The 26,472-nt window shown below is 37.1% G+C and overlaps 1 protein-coding gene and 1 long non-coding RNA gene across 4 annotated transcripts in view; one reads left to right on the top strand and one right to left on the bottom strand.

The window, feature by feature from the left end:
• LOC135217867 (uncharacterized) overlaps positions 1-26,472 on the top strand; it is a 333,302-nt gene that overhangs the window by 229,199 nt on the left and 77,631 nt on the right. Inside the window, exon 6 of one of the 3 annotated variants that reach the window (XR_010315214.1) lies at positions 13,119-13,679. The exons of the other annotated variants lie outside the window; for them this stretch is intronic. This is a non-coding gene — a long non-coding RNA (uncharacterized LOC135217867). Of the gene's footprint in view, positions 1-13,118; positions 13,680-26,472 lie in introns of those variants that run through there. 3 annotated transcript variants of the gene reach the window in all.
• Positions 3,239-26,472, bottom strand: LOC135217866 (uncharacterized). The gene is made up of 2 exons (XM_064253887.1): positions 25,752-26,472; positions 3,239-5,176 (listed from the first exon to the last, which is right to left on the bottom strand). The coding sequence occupies exons 1-2, from the start codon at positions 26,082-26,084 to the stop codon at positions 5,021-5,023; spliced, it is 489 nt and encodes a 162-aa protein (XP_064109957.1). The 5' UTR covers positions 26,085-26,472; the 3' UTR covers positions 3,239-5,020.

Genomic DNA, 26,472 nt, shown 5'->3' with positions numbered 1-26,472 from the left:
TGATCATTTAAGATGAGAGCACATGCGCGTGGAACAAGCTAAGAGGCCTGCCAACATGAGAACAAAGGCAGAAATCAACAAGGACTAATACGTACATGCAGTGCAGATGAAAGTAAGTCAATAAAAATATAATGATTCTCAAACGATAAAGATAAAGGTTTGTTTATCATAGAAGGAAAATATGAAGAGTAGTGCATGTCACTTTAAAGTAGGGGTGCAGCTGCTCTTAAACTTGTAAGCCTGAAGACCCTTGGCACCGCCAGAGGGATAATTCCTAAGCTTTGCAGTAAAAGGAAGAGAAGATCTCGATTGTAGCGTGACACCATGGCACCGCATTCGAACGTGGATAAGGACATTCTGTAGTAAAGGTGATATTGGAATTCCTCTATTAATTAAGATGAAGCTTGTGAAGTTCGCCCAGACTGGATACCTCCTGTCGGCGGTCTGTATCGTAATCACCCTTCTTCAGGGAGAAGAAACCACAACAGTCTTATCTAGGTAGTACCTATGTAGAGAGGATGTAAGTAGGCCTCCAAACAAGCGACTGCGAAGTAAATAGTACGAAGTGGGCGTCACTAATACTGTCGCCTCTAGATATATATAGGAAATTATGCGAGTAACTAAATGATTTCTGGCAGCGTCAGTAGTCTTCTTATTTACATTGTGCGAGCCTCTGTAATAGAGGATGCTGCGTTGCAACGGCTTCCACACTGCGCAGTACCAAAAACCTTCTATTCCTTCCATTACAAACTGTAGAATTGTCTTCCCGGAAACGTTATGGATAATTTTGCTGACAAATTTAGGAGAAGCTTTAATGAAAGGCTGTATATCATTATCCGCATTCTTTTAAGTAGGCCGTTTGTAATGCTTAAAATAGCCTTTGTTGACTTATGTTTTCTTTCCTAGAGCTATATTTTTCAGACTTTGGTTTTTGGCTTTTTCTTCTGGAAGGAAGCCTTTCATTCCTTTTACTGTGCCTCTGGTCATACTCTCTTTCTTCCACCTCACTTTCCAATCCGTCCTAACAGTTGCTTCAACTGCTTTGAGGTTTTCTTCCTGTTGCGCCTTTCAAACCTCTCAATTTACCTGATTTCGCTAAATGACCTCATAGGTCCCATTACTTTGCACCACATGTTATATTCCATTCCATTGGCAACTGAAATGAGCGAGATATCAAAGAAATGGTCTTTTGGGAAGATAGCCTTGCTTAGAGCAGCGGAGCAAAAGGCAGTTGCAGAGCCTGGTGTTGCAGCAAGCGGTGATCGCTGCAGTGTGAATGTGTTGTTCTCGTGATTCTGGACTTTCAGTTCCCCTGAGGAGTCTCTCCTTAAATTCAACGGGACCTCAGCCGAAATCATGCATACAGGATATTCGTGTGTGCACGGTATCCTTAGTATTTGTATGTTGCTTAAAAGGGTCTTCTTATTGGAAACAGATAATTTTATGTTGAGAACTTTTACAAGCAAATTAGCAAAAGATCTGCTAGGTTTGCTAGTGTGAAACTTCAAGTTGTCGTGTGTCCAAATCTAATCTCTTAAAGTTATTTGGCTGAAAATATATGTTCTTCCCAAAATCATACTAGAGTCAAATTTAACATTGTAACAATGCATTCAGTTTAGACATTGCTCAAAAATTAAGTAAGCTTTGTTTTCTTCTCTTATTTGTTTTGCTTTCTTACTCTTCTCTGCCTCTTTTCCCAAAGCCCCTGAATGTGATTCATGGGCAGTTTTCATTCGAAGTTCGTTGGCACAAGCGCTGGGAGGTTGGTTTCCCCTCGTCGTGTCGGTTGCCTAAAGATCATGACATTTGGAGATCCTTTTAATAAGAGTATCTGCTGCAATTTGGGGGTTTTCAGACTTCGTTTAATCTTAATGAGTCCGTTTGTTGTTACTTTTTTGCCCAACATTTTCATGTTTTGACTTCCTGGTTATAACATCTCGATGACGGACTAATGGTCGCCTAAGTCCAGGGTCAGCGTTTTTTTTTTCTTTTTTTTTATGCCTCACAAGTCCTTTTTTGTATGAACGTTTACGAGGATTCTGTGATTGTCTGCATATTCCCGTTTTATGTAACTACTAAAAGTTTTGAAATAATAAAGTTGATGTTATATCTGGCAATTCCAATCCTTTCATTTTATTTCATATTTTTAGTGATGAGCTGTTCGTTCGCTAATACATTGGGCACTCAAAAGTGCGTGTCAAGATGTAAATAAGTGGGCGCGCGCAGCGCTGTTCACGTAGCGTTTATTCTAATGCCAGAATATTTAATATGTTAAACAATGTGTTGGGGAATGAATCGAGTTAAAGAACAGCTTCACTCAAGAGTAACATGAAACTCGGCCATGCCAAAGGAAGCTCTGCTTGTGGCGAGACAGGATACGGTTTATATACGGACCACTGCAGTGTTGTTGTTCAAGCTCACAGTGAACCAACCTTCTAGAATGCAATACATAACACAAACACTGCGATGTAAGTCACATCATTGTTAGAAAAATTAAATACAGGAGATAAATTGTGGACTTTGGTCATGATAACTTCATTCGACAATTTTTTGGTCTATAATGTTTGGCTTGTGGGTAAAAAAACAAATAAATCTGATGTCTAATATTTCTCCTCTGCAAAAAATGGAAGCGAAATCTAGAATCCCAGTCTTGGGTGGATTCAGTGATAATTTCTGTCTCGAAGCTGCAACCTCGGTGGGCTCTTCGGTTCGGTGATTTTGGAAGTAGAAGCCTTCATGTTTTACAAAGGCACTTTAAACGTCAAGAAAAACTATTGCTGTGTCATATTTTGTCTTGGCTAATATCATTTCACTAATGTCATCAACGTTGTGCTTGAGTGGTGATTAAAAATTCCTTTATATCTCCTGGAAAATCTATTTTGACAATGTCAGACTTTAAGTAAGTAAATTCAGGTTAAATGAAAAGACGAAATGGGAACACCGAAGTTTTATTTATCATACAAATATATATATATATATATATATATATATATATATACATACATACATACATATATACACATATATATACATACATACATACATACAAACATACATACATGTACTATGCATATTCATACACATAAGTACTTATTAACATGTGTATATATTTCTCCATTCCAGACTTTCGTCTACTCAGACTTATAATTCACTATAAGTTTTTTGAGACGCACGTCCTTTTAACTATTGAACAGCAGTTAGTCGTAGGAATCCAGCAGTGATTCCATTGCTAATTGGATCTTGGACAATACTTGAGAAACCTCTTGTCTTCGTAGGCATTTTATTCTTGGGGTCCATCTTGGAACCTAAACTAATTGACTTTATTCTCTTAATTAAATTCAATGTTTCTTTTTCCTCTTCTCCTGTGCCTGCACGGAGACTGTAGGCACACAGCCTTTAACTTGGGCTATATATGAACAAAATTAGTGCAAACGAGTTATCAGTGACTCATAATGAGGATGCTATAGAAAGATAAGATTAGAATGAGAGAGAAGCCGACTGAACGAGTGGGGAGGCGATCCAACGACGTGGAATGAAGAGGTGTTTGTCATCTGACGTCAAAATGACTGGCTTTGACGCCGACGGAAAATGAGTGAAATGTTCTGTAATGACGCGGATGAGAGAAAATTGGTTCGTGAGCGACGGGAGACAGGATAAGTTAAGCAGAGAAGGTGGCATACGTGAAGAAGAGGCCCTGAAAAAGATGAAAACAGACAAGGATGTACGTTGACATTATTCGTATATTCAAAGCTCATTTTATTATTATTAGTATATTATTACCATTACTAGAAAAATAGTGATGGTTTGAGCCTCTCCTCAACGCTCATTATAAAAATATTGCTCTGATTAACACTTGACGTCATTACCATCACTGTTATCTTGTCGCATTGACGTTAATCAGATTTTGCTCGAAAATGTCTGTTTACATAACTGTGTTGTTCAATTCAGGGAAAATCTCTGCAAGTTCACCACCGTGCATATCGAAAATGTTTGGTTAATACGAGTAATGATGATGATGGTGATGATATTTAGTAAATCATTTGACGGGCATGAATTCATTTCATTTCTCTATAATCTGGGAGACAGCAGATTCCAGTCCATCCAGTGGCCATTGTTTTTTTTACAATTCATGAAGTAACGTTAGCAAGGCATTTTACCGTAGGCAAGGCAGAGAGCGGCTAATTAATTAAACCAAGTTTTATTTTTCCTCTGTACCCATATGATAATAACACAACAAACTTGTCAATTGATCTTATCCGCAACTAAACATTTGTGATGGAATTCCACCCTCCTCTTTTCCATCAGTGCAGGTATGCAAAAGAAAGACGCCTTTCAGATGGCCACATTTCGCCCAGCGATGGGTGCAGAGTGACAATTTCCATTTCAAAGGAGTGGACAGGAATCCGAGAGAAGCACAGACAAGAGGACAGAAAGTAAGGAAGAAACAGAAGATGTCATAACCTAAATATCACAATAATAACTAATGTTACTAAAGCAAAAATGAAAATCGTGGTAACCAGTGGGACATCAAAAAGTCTTGCTGTGGGTAGTGGGGCTGCCTGCTGTACCTCGCTGGGAATTTCTAGACCGTAATGAAGACTATAGGTTGCATCACTCATACTGTAAAGAAACAGGGCCTGCACTACATGAACTACTGATAACAACTAAGTCATCTGTAAGGTCACGCACACCTAAATGATGTTAAATACCTGTATTTGCCTCACACCTCATAACGAGGTTATCTAGAAAACGCCAGTACAGTCCCTCGGCTTCGCTTTTGTTTGGTATATTTACATGTCGCTGAACAACCACATCTTATCATGCTAAAATGTGAATGCACTATCTGTGAAGCATTATAGCGTCCCACTGACAACTGTACAATGCCGTTTTCATCGTCCCATTGTCTACATCAAGGTCGAAAGAATGAACTTTTGTCCATACAGCGTTTTCGTCCCAGCTGGACCCTCGCAGGCATCTCGACATCCCCTTGGCTTGAAACTCGTCCACAGCGTCCCATTGGCTATAAAGCTGTCTCCAGCGCATTTTCTATACATAGCGTCTTGGCCAAGGACTCGATTTCGTCAGCCACAGCGTGGCCGTCGGTATCACTGATGATGCTGTCCCTCCGAACGATGATGTTCTCTCTGTTCTTCTCGTTCTCCTTGTTCTTCTCCGCCTGAAATGATCGAGACACAAAATGAGCTAGGTTGTCATGGAAGGAAAGTTTCATACAACTATATTACGTCATCTTGGAATGATGGTTTTTTTTATCTTTATGAGATGATTTGTTGATAAGTAAGCCTGTCATGGATTAATTCATTTAATATTTATTCATCTAGTGTTACGACAAAAATGGTCAAAGACACTGAAAAAAGTTGTACAAAATCTTTTTCCCAAAAAATCTGTCAGTGACTAAAATTAAAATCATAAATTGCAGAACTTATTAATTGGTTTCCAGGTGTGTTTCATTCATGTATTGAATCATGACTTCATCTTTCTATCTTTTTCCTATTGTCTCTTTTTCCTGTGACTTTTGCCACAATCGGTAAATCTGAAGAGAGCAAGCTGCTTTCTTACATCACTAGCAAAATCTGTAGAAGCCTTAGTTGTTCAGGGTGAGATATCGCGACCTAACGCCTGGCGCCTGCCTACGTGTTCCAGCTTTGCTTTGCCGGAGGCACAGACTGCCTATATAGTACAACACCTTCCGCTGTAGGCGACACTTTTCCGCATACGATTATTAACTTTTTATTTAATGTAGGAAACAGGAAAAGCTTTAACCTTTTTAATGTAAGTTAAGTCAAAAAGAAAACTAGACTAAAATGACAGGAAAGCACTAAATTTAGTCTTAAGAAGTTTCCACCTTACGCTGGAATAGGACAGAGGTTAGAAACATTTCATAAGTATGCATATGTATATACTCGTGCACATAGATACATATATGTGCGTGTGGGGTTTACTTCTATATATGCACATGCTTATATGTCTTATGTTAAGTATTCTCGACAGGACAAACATATTGAAATTTTATATGGACATCATGCACTACAAAGTCTGTGAATGGTTTCGGCCCATTTGACCCTGATCTCATTTCTCTTCTGACGACGAATTTTCAGCATCAGAATGAGCAGAGGAAGAATTGCCTGAGGCCGGGAGAGAGTTTTTTCTTTTTCGTTTTCTTCCGTATTGAAAGGTGAGTTTAATGGATCCGCTGTATACAAAATTTTGGCCGGTTATAAAGCCTCCCCACTGGTCTCTTTGCACCAGTGACGGTTTAGGAAATCCATTTCAGGTTTGTATTGAGTCAGTATTACCCCAAAATACAAGTATAACAGACATAGACAAAATGCAGTATAAACAGTCCTCGCATTGAAGTCAAAGAAGATACCCTTTTCAGAACAGAAGCGCTGCCAATTCATTCCGTCCAAGGGATGGAAGGCTTCCCTGAAGAGGTTCGCTGCTGCCAAGTCTCTCACACTTGGAATGGCACCATGTCTTTTCCTCCAGAAGGTGTTGGCCTTCTTGTCCTCAACAGCTCTTTTGAGATGAGGTTGCTGAGTCCAAACCCTTCTCCTCTTTGGTTGTTACCCACCAGAGTCGACTAACCAGACAGTACCTTGGTTACTGCTGAGGTCACCAAAGGCACTACTCTTTTCAACAGAATGTGCTTCAAACATTCTAATTCCCTAAGGAATAAAACTCGCCACTTCTCACTGGTGGAGCGAGCGCTCTAACAACGCACCATGATTTACATACATTCATACATACATACATACATACATACATATATATATATATAATGTGTGTGTGTGTGTGTGTGTATATATATAATATATGTGTGTGTGTGTGTGTGTGTGTGTGTGTGTGTGTGTGTATGTATGTATGTAATGTAGCAGACAATTCTTAGCTAAAAAATATTTTTCTTACCGTTCAAAGTTCACACGTAATGGCGGGCTAATAATTATCAGATGTACAGTTCACTTGGAAATGTTTATCGCTTTAGAATCAATGCTCCCAGCAGCTAAGTAACTAATAAACAATCAAAATTACTTACGTTGATCAGCACCTTATTATGGATTACGATTATCAGATAAAAAAAATACCCCAAATTAACTTGAAGAAGTTTCTTAAATTTTTACTTATTGATTTCGTGCCTTGATATTAAACGCGTTATCTCTGCGGTGTTCTTATGACAGTTAAAGAAGTTAAGTTATGATGTCAATATGTCTGGGTTTCATTTGGACACAGACAGTTGACAGTATGCAAGGAGATGACGGCACATGGTCACCAATGCGTTGGTGAGGGAGCGTGCAAAACTTTCTTCCGTGTGGATACATTTCACACGAACTTTTATGGATGAACCGAAATGGACCTGTCCGTCTCGTCTTCAAAGCTGTATTCCAGAGAAATTTTCAGTGTCAACCGAAAATTCAAAAATGAAAAGTGGAACGTCAAATTGAATTTTCCAGTTCCAAGGTCTCATGATCAGTGATCCTCTGTGACTACGATTTGATGCACTCGGCTGCCCAGCTTTTATTTGCTTTTCGGATCATGCAAAGTCATTTTCTGATCGGCAGGTGCATGATCAAGTGCTGTTTAAATCAGGTATTTTATGCGTGCATGGCGTCTTCGTGACAAATGCCTTCGCCTATATGCAATCACGGAATCATTCAGTCAGCCTGTCTAAGGATTTTGTAAAGAGATTATATATATATCATATATATATATATATATATATTATATATATATCTATATATATATATATATATATACTATATATATATATACATATTACATACATATATACGTATGTATGTATAATATATACATACATGTATGTCAGTCTGGTTGCTACTTGCATGTTTATCCGTACGTCGTTTTGCCAGATAAAGCAACAGTATTGCAGGCATATTCTGATAACACAATACTTGTCAAGTATAAACAGGAGACACGATTTTTGTATTTCTCTTCATGACGCTGTTTATTTATCGGTGCAGTGGGAAAGACGATGATTATCGAATCTTGAAGGTTGCAGGATTGTGTCGTAAATGACCTTCACATTTCTGTATTCGTTAAAAGCAATGTAGAATTTTGTTAGTAAACCTGCATTCCTTACCGGTTCCGTGAGATAAAGATGAAACTGCATTTTACTTACACAAGTAATTTATATATATATATATATATATATATATATATATATATATTATATATATATATATATATTATATGCAAATGTATATAATATATATATATATATGTGTGTGTGTGTGTGTGTGTGTGTTTGTATGTATGTGTATATATATATATATATATATATATATATATATATATATATATATATACATACATACATATCTATATATATATATATATTATATATATATATATATATATATATATAATATGTTTCCAGTGAATTCCAATCATTTACTCACAAGGGTTTACTTAGACGGTAGATCCAAACTGCATTTTGCTTGTACCAGTAATTTAATTATACTATGGTTAATTTATATATTATATTATAATACTTATATATATATATATGTTATTTATATTGTGAATAATATATTTTGTATAGTTAAAAAAATATATGTATTATATATTGTATCTTATCTATGATATATAATGTAATCTAAATTAATAGATATATGTATATTATTATGGTATTATGTCTATATATGTATCTAATATATGGTATATCTATATGTATATTATAATATATTATCATTTATAATAATATATAGTAATATATATAGTCTATTAGATATTATATTTTCATTCTAACATATGAATAGAAATAAACAGCATTAATTCTTAACAGACTGAAGTGCATATTGAATTGCCATTTTTTCTTATTTGTTTCCTCAGCGTCCCATAATTACAAGCTGAAATATAATAATCAAACGGACTGTTAAGCAGTTGAAAACTTCAACATAAAGACCCTCCAAAATTATTTCCTAGAATTTTCATTAACTTCTCAAGATAGTTAAATTGCAAACAAGATCCATGTTTTGCCTCACATATCGCGTTCGCTAAATCTATCGAGACATTCACATCTATGTGCAGTCTATAAAAATATACCATAAGGTAAAGGGAATCACAAATATAAATTTTGACGGAGTTCGCCCAATGAAGATGTATCTTCCAAAGGCCTGATACATTGTTGTAGAAATTTAGTATATGATAAAGTGGGGTAACAGTACAGACGGAAGTGTACGTTGTTGAAATTGTATTAGCAGCTGACAGAATGAAAGTGTTGACCTCATTTGCGATGGAAGTCCCTTCATTCGCAATTTCTTCTCCAGAAAGGATAACCTCCCTTGATTTCAAAGAACAGACGAACTCCTTGCTAAAAATGTATACGTTTTCCTTTTTTCCTTTCAATAAATGAATCAAGTTTATACATTCTTGGACTGATTGTTTTTTATTCATACAAAATCATTTGTATTCCATATAACTGGATACAACTGTTTCTTTCCGGCATACTAGAAAAACACCCCCTGTCCAGTTGCCGGCGTGGGTTCCCGGTTCCCCTAAACTAAAACGAAAGTTTCCGCAGCTCTAAAGTTGCTTGATCTTCTACATCTTTATGCCATTCCCTTCTATTCTCCAGTGATTTTTATAGATTGAACAATGGGAAAATTTTCACGCCAATTACATGGGGTTTGATACACATTTTCCTTTGTATATTCGGGAGAAGTCATAATATGTGCTTTTTTTCGTTGGTTTCTTCTTAAATGCTACATTAATTAACGTTAAGGAATGGAGGGTATCTTCAAAATGTTTACACTGTGGTATCACAAATAGGCTTTTTTTGTTAAATGTTTCGTTATTAACATATAAGTCGGAATTTTGCCATTTTTGTTAGTGGCGTATTCGCAATTGCATCCATTTCATTATCAATACATTCAGAACTACATACCCAAAAAACATGGGTATGAAACACCCATTTCTTTATTCTATTGCTGTGGGTAGAATGGAAATGTATGTAGGTAAGTAGTGAGGTTGGTAGTTATTCTGTTTACATTAAATAAAAAATGGGAGTTTACCGCCATTCTCGATTTCCACAGCGAATTTTAGAGATGGCACCAATTTTATTCAGGTTACTTCGGAAAATGTTAACATTTTCGTCCGCCAGCCGAGTGCATATACCGTCAAGAAGCAAACCTGAAGCAGTATTACACTGCATCGAATGACTGCTTTGAGGAATCCCTGTACAGATTCAAGGAAATTGGAGAGAGGATTTCCGATGGCCATGCGGAAGCTTTGAGAATCATGTTTCCAGTGAATTCCAATCATTTACTCACAAGGGTTTCCTAGACTGGTAGATCCAACTGCCTGCTCTCTAAGGTATCAGGTGAAACTTCTTACAGGTTATTAATAGGCACTTTGGGGGTTAATGATAGCATATGGAAACTCTGAGCCTAGAATCACTGTTGATCTATACAGTATTTAGTTTGTTTCAAAATTCTTGCTCTTTATATTGCATCAGAAATGGTATCCACAATGAGTTAGGAATATCAACAAGATATTCTGCAAAATTATATGAAGCCAGACGAACTGAACTCTTAATTGCCCTAATACAAAAATCTGTTTCATGCTTTCTGGTATTCAAGCAAATCTAGTAAAATTGGATCACACAACATCTTAATAAAACCTTCTTTTCTCTTTAACAGTTCATTAACTTTTTCGTTGAAACTGTTGTACAACAAAAATAGAACAAAAATTTCATTAGTACATAATCACTTTTATTTAAAATGACCACTGCACCAGGTTTGTCAGCTTTCATCACATATACCTTTGAACCAAATTACAATAGATTTATTGGTAGCGTAAATTTCTTTGGGAAACCTTGGTGTGGCTTGTTAGTTTTCTGGAAAAAACAAAAAAACAAAACTAATGTTTTGGCTTTAGCTGTCCGTCATCACTTTTTCTGTCCGCCTTCATCTCTTAAAACCTACTGAGGCTAGAGGGCAACAAATTGATTTGTTGATCATCCACCGTCTAGTCATCAATCATACCAAATTTCAGCCCTCTAACCTCAGTATTTTTTTTTAAGTTTAAAGTTAGACATAATCGTGCGTCTGGCAACATTTAGGCCTGGCCAAAGGGCCGTGGTTAAAGTTTCTTGGGCCGCGGCTGTTTTCAGTGGCCTTGATTATACGATGTACAGAAAACTCGATTGCGCCGAAGAAACTTCGGCACATTTCTTACTTTTTATTTAATTTACGAAACAAACATCTTGATTGAAATATGATTTGTTCCTCAGGTTACGGGTTAAAATGAACTGTCTTAAAGTGCAGAGAACAGTGTGGAAGTAAGTAGATAAAGGGCTCTGTAGTTTTGAAAAGTAGATCCAAAGCTTTGTCCAGTGGAGACGTGAAAGGAATCAAGGAAATGACTTATGCAAATATGAAAAGCTTTCGTCTTCGCAAAAGCACCGTTCTTCCTTTTTCTCCACATGGTCAGACCACATCAAAACAATCTTTTCCCCTTGCTTAGCTTTTTATGACCTCTACAGATCTCTACATATTTCAGCCTTGCAACACTTTTGACTCCATAAACACTACACTTAACATCTATTCTTTTTCTTTAGCTGCTAAACTAATCGCTTTTCCTCCAACACCTTTCCAGATAATAATCCTCTTCCTTCCTTGTTTCATCCATTCCGTGACTGGTTACTTCTTTCATCTTGCATTTTGTTCAGTCTTCTATCATTCATGCTAACTTTCATTTTTCCATCATTCTTTGTATGTATATATGTACATAATTATACATGCGCACACATATGTACTGTGTGTGTGTGTGAGTGTTATTTTTTATCTTCATCACGTTGCTAAACCTGGTCCTAATTTCTATCCTAAAGGAATTGGTTGAGATTCATAACAGTTTGCCTCCCGAGCCAAAATTTCAATGTAAGTCATTTTACAACTTCAAGCTGTGAATCCAGGAATTCACAAATCAGGAGACTGTGGCAGTTGATGTGATAACTCCAGAAAAGAATAAGTTGTCGTGCATCCAGACAGTCCCTTGAAAGGAAGGCATGAGTGTCGTGCTTTTACCTATGGTTTTATTTTAGTTTATTTTTTTTACATATTTGTACACATTCACACACACACCAGAAACCACACAACACACCACACACACACACATTTATATATATATATATATATATATATATATATATATATATATGTATATATATATATATTACCTACTAGAAGTACCTATTACAGAGTGTCACTGTTGCATTCTCTGACCTTTGCTTTGCATATTTTATGAGGTCTATGTAGGAAAATGATCATCTCTTGTACTTGTGTGAGTTAAGGCTGAATGACCCAAGCGCAAACACATAAACACGTGTACATATCTATGTTTATGCATAAACATACACACACCTATGTAAACATATATATAAATGTGTGTCTGTGTATATGTATGTGTGTATGAAAGCATAATGTGCTAAGTACTCAAGTCCAGATAGTAAAGTTGAACGAATATTAAGAAATGATAAGGGAATCTTTGGACAGACAGGCTGATAATGTTAATAAATCCATGTATTCAGGGAGTGGCCCTGGCATTAGGGAAGCCACAGAATTAGATGATGACAATAATATCCATGTGTGGAAAGAGAAAATGGAAAACCCCTGTCAAAATGAATATGAGTCAATAATAACATGAGATGACAGTGACAAACGGTGGCCGGCAGATTTTTGTGCAGTAACATCTCATAAGAGGTAGAAGGGGCTCATTTCACTGATTATCTGGGACTGGCTAATATCTGAATGTGCTTATGAGTGAAGAAGTGTACAGAATTAGAACCCACCTACTGATGTCTTTTGTTCATTATGATAGCGCATTTGACAGCGTCCACAGATCAATATCACGGAATATTTTGCGTCACTATGGCATTCCCGTTAATTAAACTTGCAAAGCCAATTTAATTTATCTATGAAAGAAGTCCAATATAAGTCAGTCCTTAAGTGGCCTTGTCAACGCAATTTGCAATGAGTAATGGAGTTCTTCAAGGAAATGTTACTTCACCTTTGGTGTTTGCCCTCCTCAGAATTTATTATGAATAAAAAAATGGTCGGAGATGAATGTTAGAATCTTGACAGGCTTGGAATATGCAGCTGATGCTGAGCTCCTGTGTGTGGGAGCAGAAGACTTGGAAGAGCCAGACCTACTTAGATGAGGACTACGAGAAGGGAGGCTGTAGATGAGATGAGTGGAGATTTATGGAAGACAAGGCACAAGAAATACGAGAGTTGTGGATTTTCATTGGACCCCTTATATCATGCAGCATTATAGCCAATGAGGTGTGTGTGTGTGTGTGTGTCACTTATCCACGTGTGAATTTTTTATTCATAAATATTAAGCCACAGATGTCATTTAATCTCTAATTCAGTATAACTCGAGAATAACTTGCACCCAAGGGGAATTATGATTTATAAAAGTGCTTCGTCACGGAAGCTTGACAGGTGGTCAAAGTCACTGCCTATCTTTTCTAAACCAGACATCGCTTCTAATGCTGCTGTTGGCGAAGCACTTATCAACTGTGATTTCTCCTTGGGTGTACGTTATTCCCCAGGTAACGGGAAATGGATTTTAAAATATATTATTGGGTTAACATCTATCTATCTATCTATCTATATATATATATGTATATATATATATATTATATATATATATTATTGGGTTAATATCTATCTCTAATCGATATATATATATAATATATATATATATACTATATCATATATATATAATATATATATATACACACACACAACACACATTTTTCATGCCAGGACGGTCAGAATAGCTGTGAGGATATCCTGGTGTTCATTTTCGTGTTGGTTCTAATTAGAGGTAATCTGATCCTGAATGGTGTAATGGTGTGTTCATTCCATCAACATGATCCTAATATAAACTCGTACGTTCGTCACCTTGCTTTTTTTTTCCCGTCAATATAACATTTCCAAACCTTCGAGCGAAGCCCCGTTAAATTTCCTCATTCACTTGTTTTAGACCATGAGAAAAAAAAATTAAATAAGTGAAAATTCGCGTGCGGGGACTGAATAAATTGAATTAGTTGCAGGGCATTTCAGACAAGGAGCCACGACAGCACTTTCAGATTAAGAATGATAAGAGTTTTGTTGTTATCATTATGAGACGCTAATGGTTCATGTCTGATTATTATTAGAGTGATTTATCAAAGCGTTTTGACAGCTGATCTGTACGATTTATCAGGAACATAGCTACTGACTGACAATCTGAAATAGTGCAGATTGTGAAGCATTTTCCTAATGACTAAAAATTATTATTGCATGCTGGAAATGAACAGGACCTGACTCAGAATCAAGGAGTCTACAGACACTTCTCAGGATAAAGGGAAGCTTAAAAAAAAGGAAGGAGGCCAAAACAAAGGATGGCCGGTTCCGTCGAGGGCTTTGTTTTAGACTCACCAACCAGAATCTCTGGTTATAGTGCGATAAAAAAAAAATGGTTGTTACGATACGTAAATTTGTACTGAATTGTATTTTCAGTACTTTTGATGAAGCTATCATTAAGAAGAAAGAATGGAAAAAAATGATCACAAGACAAATACGACAATCATAAATGGAAAAGGAAGTGTTCTTTGTTTTCAGAGAAACCAGACGTAGGGAAAGATAACATCAGACAGGAAGACCACTCATTAAGCAACCTCGGAAAGAGTGCAATTTATGAAGCATTGTCCTAATGACAAGAAATTATTATTGCAAAGACTCGTAAGCCATTACAAAGGAAATACGAAAAGACACGATAAAAGAACAACCTGACTGAGAGACCCCTGCAGGCAAGAAAGGTCTGGGACTCAAATGGAAACAGCGTCGTCCACTGGGCGACCTTCAGCATTATTTTGAAGGGAGAGGAAAGAGAGCAGGACTCGAGAGTTGGTGATGACCCCGAGATGATGAAGAAAACAATTGGCGGAATTGATGGAGAATTCCCTATATTTTGAAAAGTCTGAAGCAATTAGATCCTTTGTAATATATCATATTAGAAAGGCTCGATTACATCGACGTTGAACAGAATTGAAGATATTACCTCTTCTATTGGCCAAACTTGACTATGTTGTCAGTGTGAAAATAAAAAAACAAAAAATCATATTCACGGGTATCACTTCAGATGTATAATTTATTCCATCAACACGAGAACTGATAGGTTTCAGTTGACACTGCTCGAAACTGATATGTGTGTGTGTGTGTGTGTCATTGAGAGCCAAAAGAGGTAGAGGGCCATAGGCCCCACACGATGAAGACGAACATTTGCCTCGTATCGTAGACTGGATTAGAAAATATGACTTAGAATTAGAAAAAGACAACTGCCTCCCTTTCAATGCAAGTTCAGTATTTATAGGAAACCAACCAACCACTCCTGTTCATTTTTATTCAGGCCATCACCTTAATATATCAAAGTATCAATTTTTATTGACGTTTTTTATGAGCATTGCGCATTGTTAGTCCCCAATAAAAACTGGGCAAACATCCAATGCTATATTCTATTCATTCATTTAAGTGAAAACTCTCACAGGATAAATAGGACTGAGAGTTCATTGATTGCCAGATCGAAAGACTTCTTTTCATGAAATCTTTTAGAGTCCGCCATTATACAGCTGACTTCCAATTGTAATTTCAACCTCAGGCCTGGCATGTGCTGCCTATTTGGACCCCTGTATTAGTAAAATGTTCAAGAATGACTTAAGAGATAAAATCACTGGCTTTATTACAAATTAGTTACCTTATATATATTTCTATGTATCCGTATGTTTAATGGTTTTTGTAAAAAGTTTACCTTGCAAAAATTTTTATTGTTTGCCAAAGGGAGAATTATTGAGTTGTACTTTTATAATTATAAAATTTCTATGGTGGTCTGTCTCCTTCGTACAATCTTTTAATTGTCTTGCCCCTGCTTCGGAGCTGTTAGGCCTAATCTTTCGTAAAACCTCTTAACCCTGTTTTGTAGGTCTACTAATTCTTCAATTTTGTTGGATTCCAGGTACATATTTTATTTTCTTTGTAATCCCCATCTGCCATTAATACGAGCATTCTTTATAAGCTTATTTCTAGTATATTTTTTCAGTGTGGTAAGTAAAGGACAAGAAGTCGAAACGCCTTGCAGGCAGAACTCCATTGTTTCTCTTTGTACCACACACACACACACACACACACACATATATATATACATATATATATATATATATATATATATATATATATACTACACACACACACACACACACACACACACACATATATATATATATATATATATATATATATATATATATATATATATATATATATATATATATATAAAGACAAATTCCACGAAGGAAAGAGAAACAATGGAGTTCTGCCAGCAAGGAGTTTCGACTTCTTGTCCTTAACTGACCACACCGAAGAAATATAAAACTATGCTTGCAAAGAAACTTATTGTATGTATTTGTCGACTGAGGCCGAATCGTATTAGTTCTTAAACTCCACAGTCACATACGATCGACCCATACGCTACTTAGACAATAATGAATAGAAAGATAGATGTATGTATGACATAACAAGATAAAGACAAACAAATAGAAGCGCATAAGTACAAATAGCAGAAGAAGAGAAAACGAAAGAAGTGGGTTCCCGGATGCCTTACATCTCGCTCGAGGAATGACAAGAGCACAACAGCATTACCTTGGTTTCCCTCTGAGGGACAGAACCCAACAGGTGCTTTAGAAATCACTTCTGGAGTCTTCTTCGCCTCTTCTTAAACTATTATGAATGAACCTCCTGTCTGAGAAATCGCTGTTTCTTGTGAAAGAGAGGCTATTTGATAACCGATATCCAGATGAGTTCTGTTATGAGTAATAATACGGTGCTAAATAATAGCATTAGTACTAGATAATGTTTCAGACTTCACAAATATGACCTTGGATATTCTGTATCCATTTGTATCTCGGTCGAGAATTCGCACTACCATTTTGGCCTTACTGCTATTGAATTAAATTGAATTGATAGGTGAAATGCCAAACACTGGGACATATGAGGTCATTTAGTGCTGAAACGGAAGTTGACAGTAAGAGATTTGAAAGGCGTAACAGCAGGAAAACCTCAAAGCAGTTCCACTATGAATCAATTGTTAGGAAAGGGTGTAAAGTAAGTAGGAAGAAAGAGAATATGGAAGGAGTTGCAGTTAAGGGCCGAAGACACGCTGCAAAGAACCTTAAGTAATACCCACAGTAAACCGCATGAGGGAGTTCCTCGTTGGAAGAGTGGTTTTCGTGCTCGCCTACGAATCTGGTGGTTCGAAGTTCGATTCTCCGTTCGGCCAACGCGGAATCAAAGGAATTTATTTCTGGAGATAGAAATTCATTTCTCGATATAATGTGGTCCGGTTCTCACAATAAGCTGTAGGTCCCGTTGCTACGAAACCAACTGGTTCCTAGCCACGTAAAAAATGTCTAATCCTTCGGGCCAGCCCTAGGAGAGCTGTTCATCGGCTCAGTGGTCTGGTTAAACTAAGACAGACTTAATCGCATGATGTTCACTGACGGCACTAACCCCCCTACGCTGCTCAGTTATGTATGGATACTATATTAGTACTCTGCCAACATCAAGCATTTGCAATGACGTCTCCTGTTTCCCGTCAAACGCTTATGTTGATTCGTCGGTTATTTCAAGTGAGAATATCATCATCATCATAGATGAAAGAGACGGACTTGAACATCACTATATTAGCCATTGAATTGTGACTAAACCTGTTGCAATCTCATGTTCAAGTTTACTAATGGATGGGTGTCGTCATGTCTGGTCAGAGTTTGTGTTTGATCAAACTTATTGACGTAGATATATAGGTTGCTTCTTATAATGCATTCCAGCATCAACTTTAGACGAAAACCCTTCTATACACTTGAAGAAAACAAGGTATAAATCCGAGTCACGTCTGCAACTGCATATGTTGCATTATCCAATTGGGAAATCATTTCTTTCCCAGCAATTCTACCTGAAATACTGCTCAGTCATGTCATAGGATTCTCTCGACATTTTGTTTACTTTAGTATTGTGCCTGTTACGGTTAAGATCGAAGGGTTCATTAATGTCTCAACATATCTGGAAACAAAGTCACGATTCACTGCAAGAAAAAAAAAATGGTTAAAACGAGGACCTGCCTCATTCCCAATCATTCCTAAGACAGTTTTTCGCATAGTTAAACACCAGTGGCAGAACGCGACCTTAGCCTCGGGGCGTGGCTACTACCTCTACCCTGAAGAACTGTGTACAAGGCTTTTGATTTTCTCTGTTGACTTTCCTTTCAGTCGTCACCTCGCCAGGGGGTCTTCCTGAAAGACTCCTGATAATGAGAGACTTCTGACATACAACTGCGCAGTGTTCCCTGTGAAACTGTGCACACTTGTGAATGGCAGACGGCGATAGTTTTAATGTAGCCTGAAAGTTGCGAAATACATTAATTTTTTACCTGGTTGGAAGAAAGTACCTTTTATTTTTAGTATATCGGCAATATGCATTTGGATTTGGGTCACCATTAACCTTTCAGTGACCACCTCTCTCCTCTCTCTCTCTCAAGCTAATTGGTGGCCTTAGACTCGCCACACGTAGGTACTCCATGCAGTCACTGAATCCACGCTGTTTCAGAAGAGAAAAATAAAGGCACAACAGAGAGAGAGAGAGAGAGAGGATCGCGGGGTGGGGCCGGTTGCCTAATTAAAGATGAAAGCGAATGTTTCTTATAGCAATGAATGAAATCCTTTCATGAAGTTCACTGCGGATAATTATTCTCCAGAATCTAAGAACTTTCACGAAGAGTTTACTCGTATTTTTAGTTTCCACTGCGTCCTTTCGTCTCTTCTCGAGTAGTTGTCTAGACTTTAGAATATCTAATTTAGCTTTGCTAATAATTATCACGCTCCATTCGAATGGGCTTTTGCAGTTGCCCATTGCGTAAGTAGTCTTGATATATGCTGAGCTTGGAAACAGACAGATGCATATGCATACATATATATATAGATATATATATATATATATATATATATTATTATATATATAGAAAAATCCATATATATAAATATATAAAAGTATATATATCATATTAGTTTCCAGTCATATATACATATATATATATAATATATATATAACTATATATATATATATATATATATATATATATATTAATATATATCTATATATATATATATTATATATATATATATATATATATTATAGATAGAATAATAGGGTACTGGTAATCTTCTTAGGCCACGAAGATATAGTAAATCAGTTGTATTCCACATAGGAAAATGAAAAAAGGTATATCTCAGAAAATGCCCAACAGTTTCGTCCTCCAATGGACCTCTTCTTGGAGCGTTTATTAATAAACGCTCCAAGAAGAGGTCCATTGGAGGACGAAACTGTTGGGCATTTTCTGAGATATACCTTTTTTCATTTTCCTATGTGGAATACAACTGATATATATATAATATATATATATATATATATATATATATAATATATATATATATATATGATCTGAAATCTTGTGTGTAGGTATGTTCGTCGTCGTCTCCTCCCAGACAGCTGCACCTAACTAGTTGCAAATTGGTTTGTATATGCAACTTCTGAAGGCATATGCGTCTGTGCATTACATTTTGCAAGGTTTTATAGTCTTCCATCCCAAAATTTAACACGTAATGATTTTCTGACCCTCGCACTGACTGAGTCTGTGGAATGAAGGCGACCAACCAAACTCAAAATGACGTAAAAAGAGACATCCTTGCTTGAGACTGACTGACTCCAACAGCCACACTAAATTGACACTAACGCATAATGGTTTGTGTTTTGCGTTATTAGACATCGACGATAGGAGCCGGGTCAAAAAAGTGGCTGGTTTCCAGGATGGTTTACCTTCCGACACTCCAGTTTCCACTCTTTTACAATGTGATTTATGGATTTATTTGCTATGTTTCATGTGCTCGATGATAGTATGACATGCACTATTCATACTGAACGTATCCTTGCGCCCCAGTGCCTCAGATAGTGCCGGAAGTGTAGTGAAAATCCATTATGAACCGAACCCGGCTTCATTCCACTAATCCTTATATAATTAATTCATATTATTTGCCCTTATAACGAGCCTATATCCCTTCACTTTTGACCCTTTGAACTAGCAGGTTATTTCTAAAAATGGTATCAGCGCCTTAATTTCTTTAACGAACAAAGCAATTATGTATATATATATGTATATATATATATATATATATATATATATATATATATATATATATATATAAGTCATATCACTTTTCCGTGATTCATATACATATATCGAGCTACAATGTCCTTTAATATCTAATTCGCTCTACCTCGGAATTAATATATTTTCATATATGCCTAACCGAAGGGGAATTTTTTCTCGATAATAGACTTGCCTGGATCGGGGCGCGAACCCAGGATCCTTCCAAATCCAGGAACGTCAGTGTAGTAGGTAAAAGCTTCACTGACGTTCCTGGATTTGGAAGGATCCTGGGTTCGCGCCCCGATCCAGGCAAGTCTATTATCGAGAAAAAATTCCCCTTCGGTTAGCATATATGAAAATATATTAATTCCGAGGTAGAGCGAATTAGATATTAAAGGACATTGTAGCTCGATATATATATATAATATTATATATATATTAATATATATATATATTATCTATATATATATATATATATATATAAATATATGCAGTGGAATTGCGATGCCAATCATTTAAGTGAAGCAAGATGCGATAAAGAAAAAGAAAATAAAGACAGTTACATGGATTTTTTTTTCGATAGTTCCATATACTGTTCAACTGAAATCAATCATTTCTAGGAAGAATAACGCAGTTATATTCTGCATACAAATATCATACAACAAAAATAAGGATACTTTTACTGTACTCAAACTGAAAGGATATAATGTAGAATTGAAGGAAAACAAAGTGATATCGTTAAACGTAATACATTTTTTCAAGTTAGTCACTGTTCATTTGAAAAGGAACTGTAACCTTCTGTGGTCACAAGATTTCAGAGGGGGCTGGGGGCAGTGACCCCTTACCCCTACGTGCAGGCCACTATTCTTAACACTAGGAATCCAGAGGAAAGATAATTATCAAGGGATAAGTAAATCTAAACGTGAGTCTAGCGATCACATTCACCAATTCTGTTTTGTCAATGTCAAGTGTCGTACACAAATTGGGGAAAACGGAAGCTGAGAGATGACTAGACTGCCAAGTAAGTCTCACAATATCTTGTTGTTGGAGATTACGCTGGCCTTATGCCAGCACGGGCTCTCGCTCATAGAGTAGCCCGTAGTCACAATAACTTCCACTTTTCCTGAAGATGAGCATGTTTCCCGTCACCTAAATTCAACCAGCATAATAATACGGGTGTATTGTAACATCCCAATGAGTCATTTTCATGATTAACTCGCAATACTGCTTTCTAGCTCCTCTTCACTAAATGGACATCATGCTCTAGGCTTGCTATCCGGATACTCGCGTCTCGCTCAGGCGAAAATTTCCTGACATGAAATACGGAGGAGAGTGTTCTGACGTCTCAGGTCGGACGATCAAAACAGCCCCTGGATGGGTCTTGAAAACATCACGTTCGTGCTCTTGTCAGAAGAGTAGTGGCAGTGACACACACACACACACACAGATAAGAAAAGAAACAGGACATCTTTTCCTCCTCCTGTATATGAAGATTTACAGGAGGTAGTCTTGACCTGAAAACGGAAAATGTGTTTTATGTGAGGAATATCCTAGTGCTGAATTCCTTTATTATGAATTTCACGAATACTTTTCGTTTGTTGATTTGCAAGGTCAGTTAATTCATATATGTTTTTATACTGCTTATCTGGATTTGTATTGGGTGACTTCCATGTTTAACCGTGTTGCTCAGAATCAAGCCATTGTTATTTATTCTTTCTTTTGACGAAGTCAAATTTCACCCTATATAGTACATGTTCAGCGAATAATCAATAAGGATGCGGTAAAGATCTCACTTTTTCCAGGTATCGATCGGACAAAGGAATCTAGTTTCATTTCTACCCAGCACACTTTAAGTTCACCAAACAATTGTGAAGTACTGTTACTTGATAGTATATTTGTAAGTGCATGTATGAAAGAAATACAAGAGCGGTTAACTTTTTCAAACAGGATACATGCTGTGACTTTAATGATGAAACTTATCCTCGATGGAAAACATTAAATAAAAAGACAAAATTCCGGAAATCATTAATCAAAGCAGCGGAACGTTGTGGCAACGGATGCTAGATTGTTTTTGTTGTTTTGAGCGAAAAAAGATAAACTACGTCGACGAGACACTTCCAGGTTATGCTGCCACTGACAGTAGATGCTGCTCACTGACAGTAGATGCTGCTACTGACAGTAGATGCTGCCACTGACAATAGAAGCTGCTCACTGACAGTAGACTCCGGCAGTTTATTTACGACCGAGAAATTGGTGGCGAATGATTGTCTCTTCATTTCATGGGCTTTCAACGTAAAGGTCAGCCTATAGGATGGCGAAAAGGCGACTTCTCAGTGGTGGCTGGTTTTCACTAATAATAAACCGAGCAACGGTGCACCAGAAGGGAAATGAAAAGTATACCTCGAGCACATGATCAGTCTTTCCACTTTTCAGTCCTTGAAGCCGTTTCAGCTTATATTAATTTGCGATCAAATTTTATCTGTTGTATGCAGGATTTCCCACCCTCATTGGTCATTGTCGACTGGGAAAACGAACTTCAGCAATACTAATGAATTCATGCAAAAACGAAGTATTTAACTATTAAATGAATGCACTTGAATGCTGAAGTTAAAGTTTTATATTCAACTTTAATTAATGAAGAAAGTTGAGGCATAAATGTTTGCCATTTCAGGGATTGATGGATGGAAGATTTTTCAGCCATGCTTTTCAAAGAGGGCATAGTGAAAATGACTCATTTGAAAAAAGCGAACGTGTAAACGTTAATCTCTGTTGTCAAGAAATGACTGCAGGAATGTGCATAGTCAGCACTTCGAATGGCATTTCGTATCGGTATGGCAGAAATAAGTGAAGTCGAGGCATCTAATTACACGATTAATAGGATGTGGCAAAGGTCAGAGGGTGCTTCTCATTACTAATCAAAATTAACTTCCCGTGTGACCGCTGAGTTTAACTCTTGGTGCGGTCGACCGAAGCAGGATGTCAGTTATTGACTCGGCCTTTTCTTCTCAACCTTTCTTTCCCAGATCTTGTCAAAAGAACTGTTAAACAATACAGATATACAAATCAAATCATGATTTTGCCAGCTTTGTGACGTTTCTGACCTTAGAGAAGCTGATGAAAGAAAGCCATCCATCTGGAAAAGATGGATTGTGAAAAGCCACACCCACCACTGAAGTGTGACCACGAGGACAACCACCATATCTAAAGCTTTGTTCAAGGGCTTGTTCGCAGAATTGCCTCTGAAGGAATCGTTTGACCATGAAAGAAAACCAAAATATTTCAGCTTTAAAAAAGAACACGGAAGAAAATCATTTCGCTATGGAAGACAATTTGATAGTGTTTACTCGTTGAAAATTTTAGAAACAAAATGATATAAGCTGATGGTGAACTCATTCACAGCCGTTGTCATAAGGTAACATTATTAAGGATAGCAACTGTTGAAAACAGAAATACAAAAATATAATGCTCTGATGTATGAGTACAGATCGACGTCAGTTATGTCAACAAACTTGCTTGCTCGTTCATGTGTAGGCAAAGTCATTTTAGTCAACAATTGTTTGTGGAGCACGCTTCGTAGAAACGAAAGCCGCAGGTAATAAACAAGAGATAACTAACCACTGACCTTTGTGGTTTGTGTTGCTTCACTAATCTAGCACAGAACTTTCAGCTCATGCTTCCTCGCGACAACAATGAAAAAGACAGTGCTCTCTCTCACCACACAAGGCGACGGTTATTTTCCATCCACGGCCTTTAAGCAGTGATCTCGTCATGTCCTGCGGTACACTTCAACAGTCCAGTCTGAAGTGTGAGACATGAGTCTCGCAACAGGAACAGAATGAAAATTAAACAAGCGGTTGAAGCCCAGTAGTACTAACAAGTGGTTCGAGGGACCGCCTCTCCTCCACCTCCATGCAAACCATCTCGTGGAAGATTGCGTTGGTTAACCACAAATTACACAAACATAACCTCGTAACTTGCACAAGATCTTCCATTGAATGCCACTGCTTATGGTTATATTTGAGGTTTAGCATGCAAAAATGACCAACGAATATAACACACACACACACATATATACATACATATATATATATATATATATATATATATATATATATATATATATATATATATATACACGTATATTATATATATAGTAGAGGATATTCTAACAACAAGTAAGAAAAAGAAATGGACGTGGGCAGGGCATATAATGAGAATGTCAGATGATAGTTGGACAAAAATAATATCGGAATGGGTCTCTAGAGATTGCAAACGAAGCATGGGAAGGAAGAGAAGACGATGGATTCACGAGCTAAGAAAATTTGCGGGTATAGATAGACTGGGATAGAAAGACCATTAACAGAAGGGAGTGGAAGGAGTGACATGTCTGAGGCCTTTGTCCTGCAGTGGACTAGCAACATCTGATGAGATGATGATGATATATATATATATATATATATATATATATATATACATATATATATATGTGTGTGTATGTATATATATGTGTGTGTGTCTGTGTATACATATATATATATGTGTGTGTGTTTTTATGTATATATATGTGTGTGTCTGTGTATATATATACACATCATAATTTTATTCGTGTACCACATCCTGGATATGTTTCAAGGGCTCCCTGCAGCTAAACTTATGAATGTCATTCTCATTTCCAAGCTCGAAACAGCCACTGCCATACAAACATCAAGGTGGCGTTCGTTTGCTTCTTCATGCGCATGCAGCAGCACTCATGCACTCGGCAATAGACGTAACTGATACCCATGACTGTCTCTAAGAACGGTGCTTGTATTCATTCAGTTTTAGAGTTTTATAGACTCACAAATAATTTTAAATTGTTTTCAGTATTCTCAGCCAAATGATGCAATAAGTTTCTATTCATAACAAATGATGACTAGGTAGTTACTTTGCAGACGATAGAAAATGGATGGAGAACCTTTGCTAGAAGCGAGATCTGTCTTTCGTTGCACAACTGTTTCCAGATCCCTTCTGTGAAACTGATTCATCACCATATCATTCAGACGGCGATTTCATAGACTACACGTAAGAAAGTGGTCACTTTATAGTACTATTTTATTGCCCTCATTGGCTACATCTGTTCCGTTCTTTATACTTCCTGGTTCATTTACCAATAATTAGGTACCAATCATGAGTATTATACAGTTCTATGGAGCTCATTGACCAAATCTTTTAGTATGATAATAACAACAACAACAAACTAAAAATAATATTCATAATGGTGCATATCAAGAGATACGTACCGCAGAAGCACCAGACTGCATGTAGGGAAAACATGCAACACTTTAGAATTCATCACTGGTTTTATTTTCGTTACTTGACTGAAGGCTAAGTCACCCATATGAAATGTTTTTAACGAACTTAAGAAAAAAAGATAAGTCAAACGATTGCACTTGTGTCTATCTCCACAAAGAATGAACTTGTTATCCCTGACTCACCTTGTCTTTTAGAGACCCCATGGTCCTCAGATCGTCTTTGTCAGAGGAGCTGGATGGCGTGGTTTTCGCTTGCGTTTGCAGTTCCTTCTTCGTTTCATCCAGCAGGGCGCATCTCTTCTTGTGATTTTCCCTGTACCGCCCACTCTTCGATATGGAGACTTTCCTCCTGTGTAGGAGTTCACTGGGGATGGGGCATTCGGGGTCGGCCTCTGCCTCACCCACGGGTCCTTTCTCTGTGCTGGGGACGGGAGACTGACTCCTCTTTTCACCACAGGCTCCTCCGTGGAACTGGTTGCTCTTGAAATTGTGGAATCTTTTAAGTACACTCGCCATGATTTCTTCTTCCTTCCTAAAAATAATTGGCTAAAACTCTATCTCACGAGATGCAGTTCACTGTGCTAATTATGGTACTATTGGTACGGACAGTGTTCAGTCCTCTAAAATGATGATAGACTTTTCTGAAATGATGTCCTGCTCAATTAATTTACTTTGTCTTAGAATTCTGATTTTCCGATCTCACTCGTCTTTTCTGTTAAATAACTCACTAAAAGGTCGTGTTACTTGTCACGTAAGTTTTTAAAGGAAAATATTTATCCATCGCTCCCGAATATGATCAAGATGAGCGACAAGCAGAGACGACGAGTATCTTCCCTTCCCAACCGACCGCGCGAGAGCCGAGCCACGTTACCTTCCCCTGTGAAAGGCAGACGCAATATGCAAC

Source organism: Macrobrachium nipponense, chromosome 9 (genome assembly GCF_015104395.2).
Source record: "Macrobrachium nipponense isolate FS-2020 chromosome 9, ASM1510439v2, whole genome shotgun sequence".
Classification (NCBI taxonomy): domain Eukaryota; kingdom Metazoa; phylum Arthropoda; class Malacostraca; order Decapoda; family Palaemonidae; genus Macrobrachium; species Macrobrachium nipponense.
Note: the sequence above shows the minus strand (reverse complement) of the source record. Positions and strands in the feature narration are given on the sequence as shown.